General features: G+C 35.1%; 2 protein-coding genes across 3 annotated transcripts; one reads left to right on the top strand and one right to left on the bottom strand.

Annotated features, from left to right (window-relative positions):
• Positions 1-10,879: 10,879 nt before the first annotated feature.
• LOC113346967 (Golgi apparatus membrane protein-like protein ECHIDNA) lies at positions 10,880-13,016 on the top strand. Of its 2 annotated transcripts, XM_026590527.1 has the most exons (6): positions 10,880-11,044; positions 11,421-11,477; positions 11,587-11,790; positions 11,880-11,939; positions 12,267-12,393; positions 12,670-13,016. In XM_026590527.1, exons 1-6 carry the CDS (start codon positions 11,030-11,032, stop codon positions 12,756-12,758), a joined length of 552 nt encoding a protein of 183 aa, XP_026446312.1. In that variant the 5' UTR covers positions 10,880-11,029; the 3' UTR covers positions 12,759-13,016. The 2 variants fall into 2 exon arrangements, with proteins under 2 accessions (XP_026446312.1, XP_026446313.1); XM_026590528.1 differs by lacking the exon at positions 10,880-11,044 and having other exon boundaries at positions 11,415-11,477.
• Positions 13,017-13,225: 209 nt separating this feature from the next.
• On the bottom strand, positions 13,226-23,419 carry LOC113346965 (E3 ubiquitin-protein ligase UPL6-like). The gene is made up of 27 exons (XM_026590526.1): positions 23,286-23,419; positions 23,009-23,165; positions 22,788-22,885; positions 22,534-22,661; positions 22,206-22,317; positions 21,617-21,797; positions 21,176-21,361; positions 20,773-20,955; positions 20,319-20,400; positions 20,097-20,218; positions 19,688-19,992; positions 19,369-19,465; positions 18,826-18,969; positions 18,524-18,610; positions 18,346-18,432; positions 18,017-18,157; positions 17,801-17,926; positions 16,564-16,662; positions 16,353-16,420; positions 15,957-16,023; positions 15,336-15,506; positions 15,152-15,241; positions 14,614-14,694; positions 14,426-14,499; positions 14,063-14,134; positions 13,851-13,940; positions 13,226-13,744 (listed from the first exon to the last, which is right to left on the bottom strand). The coding sequence occupies exons 2-27, from the start codon at positions 23,162-23,164 to the stop codon at positions 13,678-13,680; spliced, it is 3,114 nt and encodes a 1,037-aa protein (XP_026446311.1). The 5' UTR covers position 23,165; positions 23,286-23,419; the 3' UTR covers positions 13,226-13,677.
• Between the last annotated feature and the right edge of the window lie 1,926 nt (positions 23,420-25,345).

The raw sequence follows: 25,345 nt of genomic DNA, 5'->3' as shown, positions 1-25,345 counted from the left end.
CTTGTCAGACTTCTAGACAGTTTTTTTGTTGGGAAACGATTAATAAAAAATAACTTTTTAAAATTTTAATAAAATTATAATTTATTGTTTTTTTTTTGTGAATGAAACTTATTAGTCCCACATTGTGGAGTTTACAATTTTTAGTAGTTTTAAAAAACTATATAAAACTTTTAGTCTCATTTCGGAGAGTTTTTCTTCTTAAGTTGTATTTGTCAATCATATAAACAAATTTAATACTTTTGTAAAATCTATGGGAAAGGGGTTGCTCTATATTTAGAGGGACCCCTAAGGGAAAAAACATTTTATATTGTTTTCTCAAGTGTTCGAGATTTTCCTTTATGGTTTTTTCGGAGTTGCCAAGCTCAAGTTGAGCATCTACTACATATGCTAGTAGTAGGTGTAGTAGGGTGTTTTATCCTGGAGATATCCTTCCTGTGAGGGCTATAGCATCACTCTTGAGTGTATCCGGGCGCTAATGTCTTAAGGGCAACGTGTTGAACACGTGACTCACTCTGTTTTTCCAAAGTTTTGCCTTGTTGCTGTTGCGGAGATATGGGGAGCTCGTCCATTTCATCAAATCGATCACTTCCATTATAAAGGAGCTAAGTATCAATAACTTTTGCTTATTTGATTTTTCCTTGTTTTTGATTATTGCACCCAACAATCTTAAGACATTATAATTTGTAATAATCGAAAATGGTTGGTTGGTTTGTGAATCATGGATGTTAATTGTGGAGTGAAAAACAAAAACGAATTTTTGGTCAGATGTAGAGTTTCGAGTTTATCTCTTAACCTAGAAGGAATTTCGATGAGACCTTTTGACACAAAGTAGTAAACATCTTGATAGTTACCCACGTAAAATTTCAGAATTTTTGGAGTTGTAAAAGTATTTTTTTGATATTTTACAAAACAGAGAAACGTTCCTGAAAAATTCTGACGGGCAGAATTTTGCTGTTAACTAAAGTAGTTTTTATGAGGGAACCATGAGTTTTTTTGATATGGTGGTTCAAACGAAGTTTATAAATATAGATATTATCTTCGAAACTCATATTTTATCTGAACTAAGGTTTGTGAGATGTGGTGTATTAGGTGATTGGGAAATTACCGTGTCCGTGGTCAGAGTATAAACGAAGTTTGTGACATGAAATTGAAAAGGAACATGGCTACCAGGCGCATGTGGATGAACACAAGTCTTCCAAAGCTGACAAAGGCGAGAACATCAAACACAACTCTAAGCGTAGTCTTCATAAGAAAGGTATGTTTCGTAAAACTGAATCCGGCATTACTTTAATTACGGGTGATTATTATGTTTGTAAAATTCCTGGCCATACGACAGTAAAGTGTAGACAACATAAAACCTTAATAAGTAGAAAGTTAATGCTAATTTAGTTGAAACAAATTAGAACGAGTTCATTGACATGATGTCGGAAGTTATTTTAATAACCAATATGAGAGACTGGTGGGTGGACTCTGGAGCCACTAAGTATGTTTATTGAAACAGAGACCTGTTCACCTCTTATCAGAGGATAAGGGATGTAGAGAAACTCTAGGTTGCATAAAAGGGAAAGGTCGAGCATAAGCTCATATCTGTAATATTCTCACACTGAATGAAGTTTTCATGTTCCGAGCATATGAAAGAATCTTGTATCTTGTTCTCTTGAAGATGGTAAAAGATTGAAAATCTTAATTAAATGTGGAAAACTTGTTATAACTAAGGGCATTGATTTTTTAGGCAACATTTAGAGGACTTAGGGTCTATATATAAGTTTAAAGGAAAATATGATGAAGTGAACATAATTGATTCTTATGTTTTCTTTTGTGTGTCTTTGAATGTTTTGCATGGTAGACTTGGAACCGTAAAATTATAAGTCAATGCATAAACTTCCTAGCATAGGCTACGTACCCAAATTTAGTTTGGATCTTGAACACAAAAGTGAAATGAATATGCTATAAAATCTTTTAACACAAATGTTCAGAGTAATTCTAAGCCCGTAGAATTAATTCAGTTAGGCCTAGTTGACATGAGTTCAACCCAAAACCACTATGGTAAAAGATGGTTTATAACTTTCATGGATGATTGTACGAGGTACTATCTTGTATACTTTCTTAGGGATAAGGATGATGCCTTAGAAGCCTTAAGATGTATAAACTTGAAGTTCAAAACCAATTAGAAGCCTTGAACATAACAATTGTATCCTTAAGAAGATGATAATTTTCATGTTGATTAGTTCAGGATTACCTGCGGGCTTGTTGGGGGAGGAAGTCCTCTTAACTAGTATATCCTGAATATAGTACCCTTAAGGATCAGATGAAACTCCATATGGTTTATGGAAATGTAGATGACCTTCTTATGAATGCGTCAAAGTGTGAGGGTGTTTGACTAAGATTGTCATTCCTCTTCCTAAAAGAACTAGATAGAAACCAGAAATGTTGATTGTGTCTTCATATAAGGTATGTTGAGTATACTTTTACATATAGATTTTTGGTTGTGTGTTCTGATTTTTCATACTTTGGTGTGATTTTTCTGACTTTGTTGTGAATAATATTACATAATCTAGGGGTGCTAAGTTCTTTGAACATGTTTATTCTTAAACTTGTACCTCATTAGAGATGTGTTGTTGATCCCCTAGATTTATATTCAAATAGTCAGAACTTATCTTAAAGGAAGATGAAGTTAAGGTTGAGCCTAAGAAAAGTAAAACAATTAGACTTGAGACTTCTTATGAAGCCGACTTCATAACATGCCTAGCTTAGTCTAAGCCCTGGACTTGTAAAGAAGCCTTGATATCTACTGAAACCTCATTATGGCAAGAAGCTTCATTTGGTGAAATAGACTCAGTCCGTCGGAACCTAACTTGGGAGGTTTCTAGTTTACCTCCAGAGAGTAAGACCATGAGATGTAAATGAGTCTTTAAGAGGAAACATTAGGTATATGGAACTGTGGAAAAATATTAGGCTAAGTTGGTAGCTAAAGGCTATTAACTAAAAGAAGATGTATATTTCCTTGATTCTTATTCACATGTGACGAGATTTACTTCCGTTGAGATGCTAATTGTTATTGCTGTCATAAACAAATTAGAGATACATCAGATGGATGTTAAGACAGCTTTTCTAAAATTGTGAATTAAATAAAGAAATTTACATAGACCAAACTGAGGACTTTGTAGTGAAAGGTTATGATGACAAAGTTTGTAAGTTGAACAAAATTTTGTATGGTTTATAAAATAAGCACGTTAACAGAGACATTGAAAATTTGATCATGTGATAATATGTAGTGGATTTAAGTTAATGAATCTGATAAGTATATTTACAAGTAACTTGTTAAGGATGCATGTGTGATTGTATGCTTGCATGTTGATGATATGCTTTTACTTGATACAAACATAGATGTGATTAATTCCACTAAAAACATGCGCTGAATGAGAACGTTGACTTGAAAGACTTAATCCATGTTGATATAATCTTAGGGATAAGGATTAGAAAATAATCTAACATATGTAGTCTTAGTCATTCTCATTATGTTGAATTTGTGCTTAAGAGATACAGTCAGTGTGATTGTAAGCCTGCTTGACTCCGTATGATTATTCTTGTAGACTCAAGAAAAAAAGGGTAACAGAGTATCTTAACTTGAATACTCAAGAGTTATAAGATGTCTGATGAATTTAATGAACTGTAAGAGTACATACATTGCCTATATTGTGAGTAAGTTAAGTAGATATAATTATAGTCCAGAGCAATAGCATTCAGATGCACTGAATAGAGTATTATGGTACCTAAAATACTCTATTACCTTTTATTTGATTTATGAAAGGTATCTTGCTGTCCTTGAGGGACTTTGTGATGTAAACTGGATAGTTGACTCAGAGGAGTCTAAGTCTACGAGTGGATATGTTTCACTCTAGCATGAGGGTTTGTTTTTGGAAGATTTACAAACAAACATATATTGCTCAATTCATTATGGAATCTGAGAGTATTGAGTTAGATAAAGCGCGAGAGGGAGCCGAGTGCCTAAGATGCTTTTTAGAAGACATTCCTCTCTGGCATAGGCCTGTGCCAGCTATATCTATACATTGTGTTAGCCAAGCTATAATAGCTAAAGCTGAAAATAACTAATCTCAATCGGCGTTATTTCCATTGATTGGATAAAGTCCAAGGAGAATATCGCGAAACCTTTGACGAAAGGTTTATCCCAAGAGACAGTTAGAAATGCATCGAGGGGAAGGGGATTAAGCTCATAAATCAAACTTTCCATGAAGGACACTCAACCTTGCTGACTGGAGATCCCAAGATCAAGGTTTCGAATGAGACAACTAATTTATGGTGGGTAAAGGTAAACACTATCAGAGAATTTTATTCTCTGTCCCTTCCCTATGGTGTAGACGTGATAGTGTGACTGCATGTGAAGGATGACTTTTAAGAAGTCTTAATGGGTTCTATAGTTTCAATTTAAGATTGAAGTGGGGTGTAGAAGTAACACTCTTTATGGAAACTCACTTATCTGAATGAGGAAGTGGGCCGCTTCCTATGAGAATATGAGCTTTGATTCTCTAGAGCCTTCTGAGAAACAGGATATGTCCAGAACCAAATTGGACAAAACGACACGAGCTTGGCAGCAACCTTGGAGATATCACCCGTGGTTGTTATCGCGAATTACATCAAATGCTAGCAGTTCAAGACATAGTTCACTGTCTCTAGCAAGTAATTCCGGTAATATCTCACTAAGCAAAGGTTCAAGACTTCATGGATACCTCTGCCTAAAATGGTATTTCCTGCGCTTTTTATGTGATTTTCGTTTTGATAGTTTTGGTATTACTGGAACTTAGGACCTAAAGGTCACTAAGGGTTCACTAATTCATGCTTTTTCACTTTGGTGAAAGATACCTATAGTCTCACCATGTGAGAACTAAAGATGAAAGATCTCAATATTATTATGATTTGTGCAATCCATAGTATGACCTTGGGGTCAACACACTTTTGTGTGAGGGAGAGGACGTAGAAATGACTAGTATGATTTCAACACTTGCACGATCAGTATGTTTGGATCGTGAGATTGGGATGTTGGGATGTTGATTTACCAAGATTTATCTGTGTTTTCATGTTTTATTGAGTTTTCATTCATGTGGGGGATTGTTGGAAAACGATTAATAAAAAATAATTTTTTAAAATTTTAATAAAAATTATAATTTATTGTTTTCTTTTGTGAATGAAACTTATTAGTCCCACATTGTGGAGTTTCAAATTTTTAGTAGTTTTAAGAAACTATATAAACCTTTTAGTCCCACATCGGGGAGTTTTTCTTCTTAAGTTGTATTTGTCAATTATATAAACAAATTCACTACTTTTGTAAAATCTATGGGAAAGGGGTTGCTCTATATTTAGAGGGACCCCTAAGGGAAATTTTTTTTATATTGTGTTTATGAAGTATTCGATATTTTCCTTTATGGTTTTTTCGGAGTTGCCAAGCTCAAGTTGAGCATCTACTACATATGCTAGTAGTAGGTGTAGTAGGGTGTTTTATCCTGGAGATATCCGTCCTGTGAGGGATATAGCATCACTCTTGAGTGTAGCCGGGCGCTAATATCTTAAGGGCAACGTGTTGAACACGCGACTCACTCTGTTTTTCCAAAGTTTTTCCTTGTTGCTTTTGCGGAGATATGGGGAGCTCGTCCGTTTCATCAAATCGATCACTTCCATTATAAAGGAGCTAAGTATCAATAACTTTTGCTTATTTGATTTCTCCTTGTTTTTGATTATTGCACCAATATTTTTTAGAGTTGTTTTTATATGTTAATGATTGGCTTATTAAGTATTTGGTTTTCATCTAATTTGTGCTTGTTTTCCAATTGTTACAAAATCCATACAGATGCAAATATTTATCAAGTCACTCTGTGGTCTCACGAAAACTTTAGATGTTGAGAGAACTGAAACGGTTGGGAGCATAAGGGAAAGGATTTGTAAAATAGAAGGTATCCCAGTCAGCGAACAAAGACTGACCTATGGTACTACCCAGCTCAGGGAGGATGATCGTACCTTAGAAGAGCTTGGCATTGAAAGTGAAAGTACTATCCATGTACTGTTATGCCTGAGGGGATGTTAATTGGGCTTTCTCTAGTGCAAAACATATTATCTCTCAATTTCTTATTTATTTTTTTGTTTAACATTTTTAATGCCAATGATTGACCCTTATTTTATACATGGATGCACAAAATCCATGTTAATTAGGTATCAAGGTTATAGTGCTTTGCTTGAAGCGAAGCGAAGTTGATTAGTATCAGTTAATCCCTTATTTTGTACTGCCAATGTACTGCTTTGCTTGAAGCCAAGTTGATTAGTATCAAAATTGTGTACTGCTTTGCTTGAAGTAATGTTAATTGGTAGTTGCAATATATATTGCTTCAAGAAACATCTTGATTTATGGACGATTAATGAGATTGGTAGTTGTAAATTGTGTACTGCTCTTTTCACTTTGTCAAACAATGTAATATCTGTGCATCCTTCAACATGATAAAAATTATTTAAAGTTATGTTGTTAATTAGGAAGTTTTGTCCATGGAAGGACCATGATGTATCCTGGGTTCTTTGAGTTGGCCCGTGGAAGTCTTGTCCATGGAAGGAACATAATTATACAATAAAACTTTAAAGTCATATTAGACTACCTGATTTACAGTTTCATGTTTAAAACGTAATATGCTCCCTCCGTTTATGGAAAATAGATACTTTCATTTTTCTTTCAATTTGGCTTATTTTTAGGTTAAAATGAAAAAGTGAAAGTATCTCTTTTCCAGAAACGGAGGTAGTATATTTTAAATGAAGGAAAATATCGTATATAAAATTAATTTATATTATTATGTTATAGTTTTTCGAGTTGGGTAGGTTGTTCGGGTTAGTAAAATTTGTGTTTACGTCCACCTAAATTAGTTTGGATTGGTAAATTTTTTGCTCATGCCTACCCGATATTTTGAATTGATGTGACAGACCGGAAAATTTCGTCCAACGCGCTGGGGAGCGCGGGCCGAAACTTCTTGATGCGCCAATCTGATGTTAGTGACTGGGATGTAAATTTTTACTTCGTGTCAGGGAAATACACGTCTGTTTTCTCTTACAAGCATGCTTGGAAAGTATGATGCCTTGAACTTAGTTTCCACACCGTTCCAACTTGCCTTTGTTCTGCGAAAGGTATAAAGACATAAAGGCTGATGTTTATGCGTTCTTGCATGTACAGTGGCTTTTGAGTCCTGTCCAGGCATAAAGCATGCCATGGACTTGCACATAGGTCATTGCAAGCCTATTTCCGCTTCATTACTTCACTTTGGCATTGAGTTGAGTGCATGCATTTTTCTTGATTGTGCCGAAGGTGCATCATCTAGACTCATGACACGCAGGCGAATTTTTCTGGTCTGTCACAATTTTCCTTGCATGGTCAAGGTTCGGGTTGGTATAGGTTGGGAAGGTTCACCCAATCCAAATACCACCCCTACTTATGGCCACATAGGGCTTTAAAGCCTGTAAATCGTGGATATCAGCATAATGCCTCCTTGTCCTAAATCGGTTGTATCCATTGCGGCATTATTTTCGGTCTTCATCTTGCTCAACAAGGCGCGGATTCCCTTTTGATTATTTCCCAAAATTAAAATTGTTGCATGATAAAAGGAGGAAAGAAAAGGTCCATATCATGGATTAAGGCCATGTTTGACTATCTTTTACCTGATATTTCTTGTATTTTCGAAGTTATTATCATTTCAGATCAGGAACGAGATAGATAGAAATCGCAAAGTTCTCTTCATCTAAGACTTAATGATTCCTCAAGATCGGTTTCTAGACTCTACTTTGATTTGCTTGGATTGTTCTTAAGAGGTGGTTAGTAATCCAAGCTTCTCATCTAACTGAGTGTAAGTATTTGGGGTTCGTGTGGTTTGCTAAATTTTGTCTTATGCAAACAAATTTCCAAACCTAGACCGAAAGACCAAAAGGGAAATGAAATAGGCTATCTATTAGAAGCAGATTGGTATGAAAAGTCTCCACTTAAGTTGAAGCAACTTTTAGGATGTAAAGGACATCAGCTAAGGGAATCAATGCGTAAAGCCTTGCGAGGTTCAAGAGACGTAAGAAGCGCGACTGCATCTGAATTTCTTGGAGGGTTAATTTGGTTTCAGCTACACTCCAATCTGAAGTTTGATAGTAGGCTAGTGTCTGTAGCGGCTTAATACAGTTTGGTGTTCAAAACTGGAAAAAGTCGTAGGGTGTTTCTGCAGGTGCAATTTTCCTCGTTAACAAAACTTTTGATGTCTTGTGTTTTTTCTATTCCGCATTATATTGTTCTATCTTTATAATAGGAATAACACAAGTAGTACATAATCAATCTTGGTAGTTTAAGTTCTTATTAATTATGATCAATAACGGGACTTGTTCTTGTATCTTGAAAGATTGATTACAAGTTTCATACTTGTCAGACTCGGGTCCTCTTAATTTGGATACAACTAGATAGATATTGGATATTGATTTGTGAGATCGTCGAAGAACTCTTCTACATGACCGGGTTCACAGACTTCTTAATCTAGACATATTGACTGTGGAAGAGAAAACTCTATATACATATTGTTTAAGGATCTTTAACTCAGATCTACATGCAATGGTATTAATTAAGTTTTTTCCATACATGCTTCCGAACGAAAAAATTGGTGGCGTACTTGGTACCCTCTCCTTTTCACCCTTATTATGTTATTTCATTATTCCCTTTTCAGTTTTCCTTTGATAGAGAGCAAGGTACATTTTAAGGAGATTTTCTATCTCGCTATTTCCAATTGATAGATATATTTGCCTATTATGTGCAATAATAGACAAATCCTTGTATTAAATTTTATGTACGAACAAATTGTGTGCTTCCTCACAATTATATATTCCGGAAAATATCCTAAACACCCTTAGAGCAAGTCTTATAGTGGAATCCAACTGTGGAATGTCAAGTCTAATGGCTTCCAAATTAGATTTATCTGTATTTTTTCCAAGGCATGTTCCAAGGTTTCATGGAAGATAGCTTGGAATTCAAATGATAGAGGTAATCCGATTCACGTTAAATATTTATCGTTTTGGGGTTGTTAATAAGTTGAATTCAGAAAGGTCTCTTTTCTTTCGTTGAACATGAGATGGAATTAACACTTGGATACCATTAGGGTTGGCGTCCCAAAAAAACACCAGGAGCCAAGAGAAATACAGTCTAGTAAATACTTTATTGAAAGTCAAACATCAGGATGCTATAGACCGTTGAATTCATAGTCTTATTGGTGATCTAACGGTTGATACATCAGACGCCATTTCAAATGGCACTGTTTTGAATCTTGGATTCCCACTGTGGTTGGACGTTGAATTTGGATAACGTGGGTTCTCCAAAAATATTGAATGTTGGAGAACCATTAGAGCCAGCCTTAGACTCACACTTCCATGGTCTATTCCAAGTGTTGATTTGTCATGAAACGTAGAAGATGAAATTCTTCCACCATAAGACTTGCTTTTATAAAACAAAAAATCCTAAAATACTACATACTCAAATGTTATGTGTATGGATATTTTCGAAAAATCCTTAAATGAGAGGTATTTTTTCGTAACCCGTTATAGGGGCGGCATGGTTTATTAGAGGGGCGGTATTCTAATAGAACAAAAAGGGTCATTACATGATCATTCAAGGTGTCCCTTATAAAAAAAAAACTGGAAATGACAAATTAACCCTCAGAATTGATAATCTAGTTTAGGGATGATAATCAAGTTAGTGTTAATGATTAATTTCACTTATATTAACACAAAATCAAAACCAAAATCAGATTTTTAGAGTTAAAAAAAAATGTTTAGAGGAGAAGGTCAATCTCAATCAACTGAAGAAATTAACCAACAAAATGAAGAACCAGGACTTGAAAATGACCGGGTATACTTCTAAATTAGTCCCAACTAGATTTTTGTTGCTCAAAGTTATCTAAAGTACGTAAAAAATTAAATTTTTTCTTACATTTTCAGAGCTAATTACTGTTGGAATTGTGCTCATAACCAACCGTAAATCGAAGTTACGGTTCGTAAAAGATGAACTACCAACCGTAATTGGTTAGATTTGAAGAAAACACAATCGTAAAACCAGTTACGGTTGGTAACTAAATACTCGATACGAACCGTAACTCAGTTACGGTTGGTAACCAAATGCTCGATACCAACCGTAACTGAGTTACGGTTGGTAACCAAATGCTCGATACCAACCGTAACTGAGTTACGGTTCGTAACCAAATGCTCGATACCAACCGTAACTAAGTTACGGTTCGTAAACTAAAATGGTTACCAACCGTTACTGAAGAAAATTCTCAGATATAAGAACATACGGTTGGTAATTGAACTATTACCAACCGTAACAACATCAAAATATCCGGTCACGGTTCTTAATTGAGTTAAAATCAACCGTAACTCACATAAACCCAGAAATTTCAATTTCATTTTTCATCTAAAACCCTAATTTTCGATAGAAATTAAACTTAAATCGAACAAAATAAACCAAATCATAACTGGGTTTTCAAAACATACCTCATATAAGTCATTACACTATACTTGATTAATTTTCGAATCGTCGATTAATCGAAGACGATGAAATTTTGAGTTTTAATGGAGGTTACGGTTGATGGGAGGAGAGAAGAGAAGAAGAAAGAAAACAAATTTTCAATTTAGCTTTGATTTAGGTTAAAAAATGGAAAGGGTAATCTAGTTAATTTACATCCCTATAGAACATCCCCTAACCAACTAGAGGGACATTACTATCACACTGCCGCCTCTCTGATAAACCATGCCGTCACTATAACAGGTTACATTTTTTCAATTTCCTTAATTATTAGTAGTGTTGTTTTTAACTATCCCCTGTAGTCACACCCATGTAACACTCCAGTTGATTCAACGCAATAAAATAATAAAAATTTATTGCTGGTAGCGCTCAGTAAAGGTGCTACGATCGTCTCTCTCTCAGTACCTTGACACCAACAGAGGAATTCTTCAATTTCTTGTCATGGATCTAAACCAGGTAAAATAAAAATCCTTGTTATGGAATCAATCTGATTGGATTTCGGAAATTAATCTGGTTAAAGTAATTTAGCTTGCATTTTACTCCTCAGATCACCATATTATGAATTATGATTCAGAAGACCTCCATATTGTACTAGATCTTAGTCTACATAAATTGCATTTGAAGATCTTGTATTGCGTTTTTGTTATGATCTTATTCCTAGTTAGTTGTGTTTATGAGCCATAGAGTTCTTGTTGAGTTCCCACTTTTCACCACAATTAAGCACCTTTATTTGTATAAATCTCAAATTGAATGTCATAACTCGTTGTCAATTTATATCTTTTCGCTTTCTGAACTAAGAAATGTCAGTTTTAACTTTACTCCAATGATGCAGCCTCCACCGGAGAATTATGCCAACCCAAAAACTTGTTTCTTCCATGTACTTTTCAAGGTTAAATACTACATTCTTTCACAGTTTGCTATTTACTTAAGCATAGTTGTCAATTTGGTTGTATTAACATGTACTTTGTTTGAACTGTTTATGGACTTTCAAAAAACAGGCTTCTGCATTGGCGTTTTACATTCTCTCAGCACTGTTCTTTAGTAGCTTCGTAATCATTTTCGTGGTTACTGTATTTCTCGCTGCTCTTGATTTTTGGGTTGTGAAGAATGTCAGTGGAAGGATACTAGTTGGTTTAAGATGGTGGAATGAAGTTGATGAACAAGGTGAAAGCGTGTGGAAATTCGAATGCCTTGACCAAGAGGTTTGAATCAACTTAACATTTTAATTTTTTCGTATTTCCTTTAAGGTTGTTGTTGTTGATCAATGTTTATCGTTATTATTCTTCTGCAGTCTCTGGCAAGAATGAATAAGAAAGATTCCTGGTTGTTCTGGTGGACACTTTATATCACAGTAAGTAAATATGCCCATCTAATCGTTCAAGATTCAGTCTACTGGCTAATGTTGGTATGCCTAACAGTTTAGAACAGATGCCTTCTATTCTCTTCACGGTTTATATATGCCTGACTGATAGTATCTCAGTCTATTCTTAACAGTTTAGAACAGATGCACTTCTATTCTATTCACGGTTTATATATGGGTCTTTCTCAATGCCAGACTGACAGTATCTCAGCGTTAAATTGGCCTAAAATTTTCACATGAGGGAGCCGTGAACCAGTCTTGAATTGCGTGATGCAATGATTTATTATGAAGACTAATGCATTTGCTTCAAAACTGCAGGCAGTTGCTTGGGTCATCCTTGGAATATTCTCACTTATAAGGTTTCAAGCAGATTATCTACTTGTCGTAGGAGTATGTCTGAGCCTCAGCGCCGCTAATATCATTGGCTTCACTAAATGCAATAAAGGTATGTATGTCAACTCTCCTTTTTATATCAAATATATGTCATTTCATTTAAGAAATCAATTTCTGGTAGTGCGAATTTGCTATCAATGAATCTGTGTCGTTCAGTTGGACATGCTGCTTCTTCTTCTTTCTTCACATTTCCATATTATCTAGCATAGTACTAGTATATCAGAACTTAAGGTCTTCTTGTGTGTGTTCTTGTTTTGAATCTTCTTTCATACGGTACAGTATTTTCTGCATGATTCCTAACTTCATTCTTTATCTCAAATCTATTCAGATGCCAAGAAGCAGCTTCAAGCATTTGCATCAAAAACAATTGCTTCTCGTATGACATCAACTATACAATCAGCATTCAGTGTTGTCTAATACAACGAAAAAGGATAGACTGAACTGCAGTGGCAGAAATGTTTCACAGAACAGCAGCTGCATAAATTTTTTGATTCAAAGTTGATTTTGGTAATAAACTACCAAGGGATTTTAAATATATTTTTTGGTATATTTTTTCCAAAGTAAATCGGTTCAAGCCCAATGGGAGACATTTTGTACAGAGATAAACAGACCAAAGGATTGGTAAATGAGATGCATAGTCACGCCGATTGTCGTCGATGTCTGGAATTTACACTTCAGGATTTTTCACCAGGAAATTTCATAATTTACACTACAGGATTTTTCACCAGGAAATTTTCTAAGCAAAACATCCCATTATTCACAACACCCCATTGAGCTGAACTCTTTTCTTTCTTGGAGGATGAGGGATGACACAAACCTTGCTTAGAAAAAAAAAACACGTACAGAATGCATTTATTCATCAAGTTAAGGCTCCACACAGACTATTGCGTATCCATATTTAACCTCATCATAAGTTACTCTGTACTAGAACATAGTAACAAATAGTTCAATTATTCAGAATAGTGTCACTATTGGATGATTTACACAATGAAAAAGCCATCCTCACAAATCTTGCAGCCCTAACTGACACAAGTAAAAAGAAGAAAAAAAAAAGTGGGACATTACTAAAAAGGGCTGAAACCTAGCTGTCACCGTTGTGCCCCAAACCAGCCTTAAACCCCAGGGATATGTACAGAATGTATTTTTGTGTATATATTACATTTGAATACTTTCTCTTCTGAACTTTTGGTGTAACTGGCTGTCTCCACCTTGAAGAGTTCAGATGCTACTTCTAAACATTCGACAGTTTTGAACGGGTTCTCTTAGATGGGCGAGTGCCCTTCGGTAAGGATAATCAACAAAGGGAACTGTTGAAAGAAAAATTCTATATAGCAATTTAGCTGAGATCAAAGCCGGCATCTGCGTTGATTGCATACATCAATTTGTTTTCAAGCTGTTCTTTGCTGCATCATAAATCACACCATTTAAAAAAAAAAAAGCAATTCAACAGAAACAACACCATTTCAATCTTTAGTTCCTGAATAGTACTATATGAGTAGGTCTGTATACCTTCTATAGGGTGGAAGTTTCAGAAGGTTCATACAGGTAGCTGAGGTTGGTAATCGATCAAGAGCTTCTTCAGAAGCATCACCAGCAGCCCTGCAGTCGAGTACAGTCCAATCAGCACATGCGCAGGTAATTTATTTAACTTTTGCTATTTAGACACACAGCAGGTAAAGAAAAGGAGAGAAAATGACACTTCTCTTTTAATTTTCAATAACCTTTGAATACAAAACTGAGGCTCCAGATATTTGAAACCAAGCAATGGTCCTCGAGAGCATCCAGTCACAAACCTGCAGATAGCCTCAATTTATTGTCATTTCTTATAATTCATAATGCCGATGCTTGATGGTAAATTACAATCTTAGACTGCAATGCTTAGCACGCAGGTAGTGAGCCTAGTCCTTTTTCCATTTCAGGTGCTATCAAAACATTTAGGCCCAGTAACTTAACTAAGTTGGCTCAATCATTCAATGGTAATAGGCAGCTCTACTTAACCTACAAGCTATTGCGCATTGTAGGTTGTATACAATCAACAGTTGTAAGGTTGATCGGGGAAAAAGTTTAGTTGAGTTACGACTTACTTCAAAAATTTCTTCTGATTTTCCAAAGAAAAACTCTTCACAACTCCCCAAAACATTTCGATGACATAGTGATCCTACAAAAAAAAAAAATCCAGAAGTATCAGTTGAAAGATAAATATAATCCAATCATCATTGACAACAACCTTGAGAGAGAGAATTATTCTGAGAAGCAGAGAGACACGACTTACAGCATGGTATCCACCACTATAATGAGTATAAGTTCGCAAGTCGTCCACATCCAGGCCCTCAAGCGATCCAGATATTAGAAGCTGCAATATAAAGATTTGTGTATTTAAGCACAGCAACTATATTTACACACTTGAAAAATTCATGAACTTTGCATTTTATCATTCTGCAAGAGAAAATAAAATTGTATATTGACAAAAATATTTTCACTAACTTGCAGTCAAACAAATGCTGACTTCTATGCAGTTGGTTTCTTGACAGTTAATAACAAACGCTTCTATTCCATGTTGTATTTGGCAACTATAAGCAATTCGAAAGAATAGTTTGTGAACTAGAAAATGTACAGCACATTTCATTTGTGAAAACTAGTACGGCTATTGGGGACTGAGGGAAAAATCAGATGATGCAAACTGTAGGCGATTCAAAGTACATCTAATGTCATAGTGATGGAATTTTGTGAGCCAATAATGGGCATTCATAAAAGTCGACAAAAATGAAGATTGCAATATTCCAAAAAGCTCTCATCCTCAGAGATATTACCTGAAGTTCGTGCTCATTGAACATTGATATCCAATCTTTTTGTATCAGCTGTGAAAATCCCCTCAAGAAGTGCGTACTTTGGTGGCGTATCTGTTGACAACACATGTTCCTAAGTGTCAGGGTATGTGATTTAGAAGGGAACTGAGAGACAACTTAGAAAGCTGTAAGCGCCAGAAAGCAATACCTGGATATTCAACCTATGTGTGGCAATAAGATGGATATATCGAATTACATTCTCATTTGTCACACGAATTTCCTTTCCTCCTAAAATCAACTCCTCTTCTGTTTGTTCCCCATATTCATTGCTCACAATGACAAAGTACAGCTCTAATGCTGAAATGTCCCCTTCGTAATGCTGTAAATAATACGTCAGTTAAATAAGTTTAATAATTTTCTCAATACCAGTTAGTATCTAATAGAAAAACTTGGCAAAAACAACACTAAAAATCTAAAAAGGTAGCAGAAAGATCAAAAGTGTTTTTGAAAGGCAATATTTGGTTCTAATGAAAAAGAAAACCTGTTGCAATGATTAAGAAATGTTTCTTAAAGATTTTTTGATGCTCAATGTATTGAATACTGTTAAAACTTTTCCAGATCATGATCTTTTATTAAGAGGGCAGTGAAGCTGCCACAACCATGCAAAACAAGAGTTTTTTTTACAAGAAACATGGTAACTATGTCCACCAAGAAAATTAGCATGAACTTCTATGAAAAATTTTAAACGAACAACAAAACATAACCTTGCAGCCATCAAAATATATTTTTGATTTATAGCTGCTTGATAAAGATCTTGAAAGGAAATCACCTTCAGAAAAATAAGATGACGATAGAGTTCTGGATCAAGTGAAGGCAAGTCGTTCAAATAGTTGTGCCTGGAACATGGTGAAAATCAGGTATGGAAAAATAATACATTCTGAGGAGTCTCTAAACTTCAAACTACTTTAGACTACTCAATAGTGATGATAACATCGACTTAAACACAAGAATAGGAAATTTTAGGACATTTAATTGATATAACTGAGACAATACTTTTTTTACAAGCATAGACATCGTAGTATGAAGATAAATTAAAGATACAGAATAACATAGGAACTCAAGTCAAGAGATCTAGCTGAGGTCAGCAGTCCCTAGGTACTCTATTTTTAACTGTGTGGTAAATGTACTGCAAGTATGCTTAAACAGCAACCATCTGAAAACTTACTTCTGTTTCAGTTTACTCAGAAAAAACGTGGCAAATGGTATGTCCACAAGAATTCCTTCAAACATCGCCTGCAAGAATAGACATCGAGGCATGAAATTTATCAGGCCTAGTAATCGGATGAATGACATGGTCAACAACTTCATGCACTATGTAAAGAAACATTGCACCGGCTGAAAGTCAAGGAGCAGATGGGCTTGAGGATGGAATATACCTTTCCAAGAACAACTCCAAGAAAATAGAAAAAGTTGTAATGCTGTTCATGTACCAGTCCAGACCCGGGATTAGGGTATAAAAGGTGGTCAGCTGTTTCCTGAAGATAGTACCCAAGAAAAGAAAACAGTAAAACATATAAGAATAAAGAGTCTAAAACATAAGAAAAGAAGAAAAAAAACAGCAGAAAATTTAAATAAAGTGAAGTCTCCAAGGCACTGATCAAGAAAATACTCAAAATTTTTAGACTCACATGTCTCTAGAAGTAGACGATGATTAAGAGCATATATCAAATGTCACCTAGAAGAAACATACAAGAAAGTGCAATAGCAGCACTACAGCAACATAATAATACAGATGTAAGAGCATATTTCATGCCGTTGGATGAGATGACTCAGATCAAATGTTGTTAGTCCTTCAATTAATGGGTAGGGATACTAATGACAAGGTTAACCATTTGCCCTTTTTCGTAAATTCTTATTATCTTCTTGTATGATAATGTAATCACAATTTGTGCCAGCTCTTTTCGGAGCCTTAGCTTAGATTGTTTAGATCAAATTCCATCGGTCCTTCGCTTGATGGGTAAAGCATACTCATAGACCCAACTTATTACACGGTTCACCATTACAGTCTTCGGTTAACAGGCAAATGATATATCAGAATTATGTACTGACACTTATCTCATGGAAACACATCTATGTTAAATTGAGTGTTACATAAAGTAAAGTCAAAGTCATTATTCCATTTGCACCATAACGGTTCACCTTATTTACTCCTACAGACATTGAGTACCAATTTTTGACAGCTTGATCTACATATTAATATCTTCACTACAAAGATCAGTAATGTTAAGAATACTTCAGCAAACAAAATAATACAACAGCATATAGTAAGACATCGAGGAATTGCATGACTGAAGTCTGGATTTTTCTCAACTACCTAGTTACTGTCATGTAAAGTTTTCCAAGGAGCATCGAGTTTCAATAACTCCATTTTCGTAACTTAAAGTGGCAAGATAATAACATATATAATTATAACCAGAAGTTAAGGCAGGGAACTTTACTATACAGAAATAGAAGAGCTTCAAATCTATTAAACTATTTTACATATTTCACGTCAATAAATTAATAGCAATAAGCAAAATCATTTTGAAACAGATGAGATTTGACAATAAACAATGATAAATACACATCACAAACAAATGAACAAAACACATGCATATACACTAAATTACCAACCTTAAATAACCCGTACTGCACATTGAAGGCTGCTCGCGTGATATTCTCCATGAAATCTTTAAAAATACCACCACCATCTATTCCAGCCTCCTCCACTCCAAACTCATTGACAAAGGTTACACGAATCTGAAAAATTGCAGACAGATTTACTTGAAACATATACCAAATCTAACAGGTAAACGCAAATTTATTCCATCGAGAAACGCTAGGGCATACCACTCCTCGAAGATCTTCTTCCGATAGTGCACTCAGTTGATTGAAAGCATCTTCAAAAATTCTATCGCGTCTAATTCGGAATCGGTTTCTGGTGAAAGCAACATGCTGTCCATGTCTTTGCCTCGAGGCTGCTAATTGTGTCTGTCACGATTCAGGCAAAAAATTTCATCAAAAATTATACCAAACAAAGAAAGTGAACTTGAAGTGAGATTTCTACCATCGACGCGCTCTGCGAACAAGTAAATGTATACTGACTCAGGTTTCTGTGTTTCCATAGCATTGAGATTTGAGAGAAATGCAAGTTTGGCAGGAAGAAGAAAAGCACTCACCGTAAATATTTTAACCCTGCTAGTAAATGGAACCAAGAAGGGAGCTTGTCTTAATATATCATACGCTCTGGAATTTTCAGTTAGAGCCTGAAAAGGGGCACAATCATATCATAAGATACATCACGAAATACTATGCTAAGTTGCTAACATTGTTCAAAACTTAGTCGAAATTCCGTACCTGGGATATGAAAAGCTCGTCAACTGCTTCCTGAGCATGGAAATTACTGGGTGTTGTAAACTGTCTCCTATTATTCCAATCTTGTAACTGCAGTGATATTTATAAACATAAAGAAGGCAGAAAGAAGGCAGAGAGAGATTAGAGACCTATTTTCAACCCAATACATATCAAAGACATGTGTTTCTCTTTTAAGCACATGAAGAATTCAACAAAGACTATTAAATACTTGGATCTACCAGTAGTTTAAGAATCAAAAAGCAGAAAATAATAAAAAGGAAAAATCTAAAATCCAAACTTTATACCTGAGTTAGGAGCTCCGAAGTAACAATGTTAACCCTGTGTTGCAAGAAGACAGTAGAGTGTTTCTTTTGTGAAGAGAAATCAACTGCAGTTTTCGTCACATTGGGAGATTTAGAAGGAATTACCCATAGCAGTTGCCACAAGGCCTGCAATACGAAGCAGTTAATGTAAGTTGAACAATCTACAAAACATGTTAGTAGTGTTACGTGTTTAAGACCAAACTATAACACCACCCAGTTCACTACTATTGCATCCACATGCTGACAGAAGTAAACTTAGATTCACCATTTTGACATATCTAATTCCGCATAAAACATCAAACTTTCGTTCAATCAGATTATATCCGACTAATCCTAAAATCCAAGTTGTAATAATATAAAGAAGGAAAAGTTATCCAACCCATAACACCTATGTTTCTGGGAAGACAAGAATATGCTCATAGATCATTCATTTCTGGTGCATTTTAAAGATAAGAAAGAAATAGACATTTTTACACGAATGTAAATAGATACCCTTGGGGTCATCATCAGCTAATAAGAACATACCTGCTTAAGAATAATGACCAAGCTCCTAATTTCATTTAGCGTGAGTGGCTTCTCCTGCTCATAAAATTCATCATTACCGACTAACAGGAGCATATGCCTAGCAAACCACCAAGAATAGGTAAAATTGATTAATCAAATGCAAAAAGAACCAACACACAAGCTCAAAGGAAAGCAGAAAGGGTGGTAACAGCTTGTTCTCAACTCAAGAGCACAGAAGGTTTCGATTCAAAAGAAAGAACATGCAGAAGACAAGCTATTTTCAGCTTTCGGTAACTGTGCTTAAGAAAACCTATAGGAAGTTCAACTTACGAAGACTTACGTATATATAGGACAGAAAACAGCTAGTGGTAATAGCCAACCAGGAACTTCGCCAGAATGATTAGCTGTTAGTTCTGTCAATGCTGGCCACCTTTGGTTCTCATGGCAGCGCTTTATAAAGTTCCAGAGAATCTGAACAAGCTCAGTTCTGTAGGCTAGTCCAGTTATGAGGAAAGGAACAGGTACCGTGTTGAACGTAATATGCAGGAAAGAACAGATAGCACCAACTGCTGCCATCTCTTTATCATGTGGCAAACCTCTTTCTAGACCTTTAAGCAGTGACGCACCTCTAAATAAAACATTTACCTAAATTCAGATAGAGCAACTTCAGTTAAAAAAGCAGAAGAAGAATCTGCGGAAATCAAACTGGAAGGAAGAGCGCTTATGTGACCAGGCTGAACGGCATATACCAATTGCTGAAGAAGGCGTGGATTGATGGCATTGGAAATCTGGCGTTCCAAATCAAGATCCATAACTATAGTTTCTTTAACTTCCTCTTCAACATCCATTTCATCCTCGTTGGGAATTGAATCTAACAAAATGAAAAGACAAACCCCATTTAGGTGTTTCCTGAATATTACTTAGCAGATGAAGAATTGTATAGAGGTATTTTTAATTGCAGAGGAGCATACTTCCACCGCTGTCTGTATCCAGGGATCTTAACGGCGGCAACACCTCCAACAAAAATGTTGAAACAGTAGCAAAGTCTATGCCCTGATTGGAAACAAAAACAAATACGTACATATTTAAAGATCTTCACAGTTAAAGACAATATAAAATAAATGAACCTAGGTCTTCAAGTCATAGCATATTTCTTTCCGGGATACAGTATATTTCGTCTACCATGCTAAGTAAGTTGAACTGGGTATGGAAAATAAGAAAGCTCGAATTGACACAGCTCAGTTTATGTTTTCCAATTCTAATATGATTTTTTCTGCTTAATAATTCCTTGTTCAAATCCAGTACGTGGTGTGAGTTTTGGATCTTGGCAGTTAAATTACTCGTGGAGTTCACTTTATGATGTGCAGTATCTAAAAATTCGAGCAAAACAACATTAAACAAACACGTGCATGAGAAGGCCCTTACCATGTCGAATGAACAGTTTGGTCGAGACAAAGAAACCCCAGCAACTTCTAAGAAGTTCCCAAGTAGGCAAGCATACCCTGGAAACTCACGCGAGATATCATCAGGAAGAACATAGGTATGACTACGCACACATAATGACATCTCGTGAATATAATGGTCAACCAACCCTTGAGTTGCAAAGACCTGGAATTCCAAAAAACAAAAACACTCAGTTTCAAAGCCAATTTGCATTTCAATTAGCATCATATGTTTCACATACTGCGTCAAACAAAAATTTATCGCGCTTTGACTAGTAAATCCCTAACAAACTAACAAAACAAACATAATTTTATTGAAGCTGATAATGGCACCAAGTTAATAGCAAGTTATATCCACCAATACAAACTTAGCACAAGGAATTTACATCTTTTAAGTATGAGAAACGCCTCCACAAGAAAGGAATGGTAAGAATTTGTGAGGAGCAACTCCACTGATAATCATTGACAGAGCAAATTCTTCGTTGTTCACCAATCTGACGAACAATAATGGTAAGGACATGCTCTAAAGAAGATGCTGCTCTCTCACTAGCACCTTGAGTCTTCACAATATACTGCACATAATAATCTATATCAGTAAGGAAGTTATTCAAAAATCCAAACACAAAGGATGCAACCATCACGGATTTTAACAAAATTTTCTGCTAAGTAAAGATTTTAATGCATAAGCATAATTTATACACTATTTCTACAGGCAGAATTACATTTAGAATGTCTTTCATGAGGGAGAAGATTTATACAAAAATGGGAAAGCAATAAGATGACATTTTCACATAAAATTTGAATTTTTTTCTGTGAAGAGCACATACAGTTTCCGTAAGAATGATGTCTCTCAACAAGGCAAATGCATGTGTTTGTTGAAGATGAGAAGCAACTATGCAAGCCCAGGGAAGACTCGAATTAGTCAACAGGATCACTGCCTCAAGCAAGACAACTGTATGAGTATCAGAAAACTCTGACGACAACATAAGCTGGTCTTTTAGATGATACCTAAGCAACATAGAGCACCGTGAGCAAAAAATTCAAAGCGAACTCGGAAAACAAGTTTTACAGTAAGAAGCTAACGTTTTGCTCCAGTGTGAATAATGTATCCAAATACAAAGATGTTACATCCCAAAGCTAGATTCAAATCTAATTGCAAAAAATATAGCACATCTTACACTTTCATACAATATTTCAGTGCATTGTGCAGAATCAGTGACTAAGCATACCTGATGCTATGAACAACACAATTTACCCAACAGCATTAACAAGATGACGCTGATGAAAATGGTCAGAAATGTATTGTAAAGACAATAGTCATAAGAAGATTGGACACCGTCAGACAGTCTTCCAATCGAGGGTTGAGCATCTCTTTGTTTCCTTAAGGTATAACAAACACAAAAGAACACCACTCACCTATTCTGATGAACTGCCTGAAGACAAATATTTGCTAAACGCTTCACTCTATGTTCCACTGCCGCTCGCTTTACGGAATACTCTGTGCTTGCAAAGAGGCTAACCAAATCCCCTATAACACAATCAAATTTCATGAACAAACAAATTGAAGTAGGAAAAAAGAATGGGTACCGAACCAAAGAAATAGGATCTTCAACAAAAAGGTTGCTAAATATGACATACAAGGTAAACAGCACTATTCAAGAAAACACTACATTGTCATAAGATAGATGTTCAGGTACATACTGGAAGCAACAACCGTAGCTCTAATAAAAAAAGTTAGTCTTACCACTATCTAAAGCAAGCTGACGAAGGATTCTGCAGGTCTCCACAAGAACCAAAAAATCGCCACCATTACTTGCTTTGAAGAAAAACAATAACTTACTAAGAAAACCAGAATCAACATCAAAACAATGCCTGCAGAAAGCAAACAAGCTCACATGTTTAATTATTCCACAAAATCAAAGGCCATGAGAATATGAGGAAAAACCACAAACCAGGAAAAAAAAAAATCTTTCTTGCAAAGACCAAGAAGCAGCATACCTGTCTACCTTTTGACATTTCTCTCCATAAGTTAACTTAAATTCATCCCTCACTCTATTCCTTTCACCTTCTACAAGCTTCCTTCCTCTGTAGCATTTCTGTAGAAATTTTAAGTTAAATAATCAATGCTTTTTTTTATAGCCTAAGACATAATTCAGCATGAATTTTAAGTAACTCTGACCTAAAAACATAACTATGAATGAATTTGAAGTGATTTTTACCTGAATTTTGAGTGCAGAAGCATTTTTCTGCTTTAATTCTTGTCGACGTTGTCTTTCTAATCGTGATTGTTCTAATACCTTCTTTCTATCTGTTTCTTTCGAGCTTCTTCCGCCTAAATCAACTCTTTTACGAGTCGAATCTCCAGAAAAGAACATCCTAATATTTCTAATTCAATTACTGACTCAAAATTGTTAAAAAATTTCCCTAATATCACTTCCCAATAAGAGAATTCCTTCTGAGAGAAATTCCAATGTAAAAAATCAGCCCTAATTTTACCCTAATCCGAATGTGAAGAAATTCTGCCCTGATTTACTAGAATGAGAAAGTTAACACGGACATCTGAGGAGTTCGTCTTCTCCTCTCAGCTTTTTCCCCGACAACGATGAAGAAAGGAAACTGGAACCAGAAGGAAAGAGCTTTTAGTGAGGACTGTATTTGTAGTACTCCGTATTTTACAGACAAGGACTTTTACTTGTATGTTTCCACCCCAACACGAACCTGTTGACGTTTGACTAGGATTTTTCGATTAAAGATTCATTGAACTCCCTTGTCCATTTATTGTTTGGCATTATCTTCAGATCTTATAATTATATATATATATATATAGAATTTTAGAATTAAAAGTAGTAGGTTCATGAATCCCTTGATAAGTTTCACAATAAATTTTATGGGGAGAGGTCAAATTTTATATGGAGGATTTGTTGGAAAAATGATCACATGGAAAACGTGATTTTTGGGGATTCGGGCAACCAAATATATCAAAAGAAACGTAATTCCACCAAATTCCCTAAACCCATAAATCCCACCTTTTATATTCTGCATCCAAATTCACCAAAATTTTCTTTCTGGTGGTAAACTAAGAAGTAGGCGCGTTTGTTAAGAACCCATATTTGGGATACCTTCATAAATTATGGGGTACCCACGGTCAAATAGAGTTGGATTTTTCGCTAAAAGAAAGGTTTTAGTGATAAAACTATCATGATACCCTTTTTCTTTCCCTTAATAATTTACAAGAAAAGAAAAATCCTAAAATCTAAATGAAAGCTAAAAAGAAATGCATTCCTCGATCTCTTCTTCTCCTAAAATCAAAACAAAAACTAAAAAAATAAAAAAAGAAAAAAAAAAAAAAAACCTTGCATTCCATCTGACAGTCTGCCATTGAATGATAAATACAATGTCGACCGTCAAGAAGACAATGCCGACAAAGGTACATACTCTAGTATGAATACACACCCCGTCGACATGGTTGATTAAAATTTTATCATTACCGACTGCACACTTATGCACTCGGTGTAGTCGACCCACGATCAATCAATCCGACTGTGTAAAAATTTTGGGTTTGGTTATAAATGTTACAGTCGGCGTTGTCGTATTTCTTCGATCATGCCGACTGCCTGATAAATTGGGCAATACCTACTCTCAGTATTGCTAGATGATGAATACTATACCGATTTTTTAGAGTCGGCATTCATTATTTAGCTATGCAGACTCTGGCCTATTCATTTTCTACCGAAACAAACCAAAAATAAAACAAAGATCGATTTTAACCTCATTTGGACCTATATTTGAGTATTCAGAGTACTTGTATCATAAGTTTCTTCATTTTTCTTATGACTTTGCACTTGTATCATTAATATCTTGATTTAAGATTTTTTAAAGGATGAAAGTTTTTATTACCTAGAAGGTATTGCAATTGAATGAATCACTACAAAGAAAAACAAAATGAATCATTACAAAGAAAAACAAAATGAATCATCATCTCAAGTTTAAACTTAACAAGCTAATTTATTAACTGACTTTTTTTAAGCATATATTTATTAACTAACTAATTTTAATTAACAATAATTAATCAACAGTAACTTGGCTATTGCCAAAATTAATTGGATAAGAGGTTCTTTAAATTGCCTCGTAATGTCTTCCTTTTGTCTTTTTTTGTATACCTAATTTGTGGGAGTATCCCTCAAATGTGGGTTCTTTGTTAACCAAAGATCAAATGAGTATAAAATGAATTATAAACCAAAAGTCGATGGTTAAATTGTTTCTTAAAACTCAGGGACTAGTGCAGTGGTGGCCCGATGAAATTTATTAAAATTTGATCCTCGTTAATCTTAACTTATATTTTTTTGTTAGAAATAACTTATGTTGTAACATTAGTAGTTTTATTTATTTTTTGTATGTTGTAACCAATTTATTTTGAATTTATGATGTGCTTCCATCCACACTTGTGGATATTATGTTGAGTAATTTGTGGTTCAATATAGATTTGTGTATTTGTGATATGCATAGCTAAAAGTCAAATATACATAAACTCATTTTATACAAATTTGATGTTGACA

This window comes from Papaver somniferum, chromosome 2 (assembly GCF_003573695.1).
Source record: "Papaver somniferum cultivar HN1 chromosome 2, ASM357369v1, whole genome shotgun sequence".
NCBI lineage: Eukaryota > Viridiplantae > Streptophyta > Magnoliopsida > Ranunculales > Papaveraceae > Papaver > Papaver somniferum.
This window is presented reverse-complemented; position numbering and strand designations above follow the sequence as displayed.

Excerpts from the sequence above, each read along its gene's own strand:
- LOC113346965 (XM_026590526.1), bottom strand. The coding sequence starts at position 23,164 with ATGTTCTTTTCTGGAGATTCGACTCGTAAAAGAGTTGATTTAGGCGGA. Across the intron at positions 21,798-22,205 it reads CAGGCAGTTCATCAGAATAG|GTATCATCTAAAAGACCAGC; the intron begins GTGAGTGGTGTT and ends TATGTTGCTTAG. Across the intron at positions 18,970-19,368 it reads TGGTCATTATTCTTAAGCAG|GCCTTGTGGCAACTGCTATG; the intron begins GTATGTTCTTAT and ends TTCGTATTGCAG.
- LOC113346967 (XM_026590527.1), top strand. Across the intron at positions 11,791-11,879 it reads TCGAATGCCTTGACCAAGAG|TCTCTGGCAAGAATGAATAA; the intron begins GTTTGAATCAAC and ends ATTCTTCTGCAG. Across the intron at positions 12,394-12,669 it reads CTTCACTAAATGCAATAAAG|ATGCCAAGAAGCAGCTTCAA; the intron begins GTATGTATGTCA and ends AAATCTATTCAG.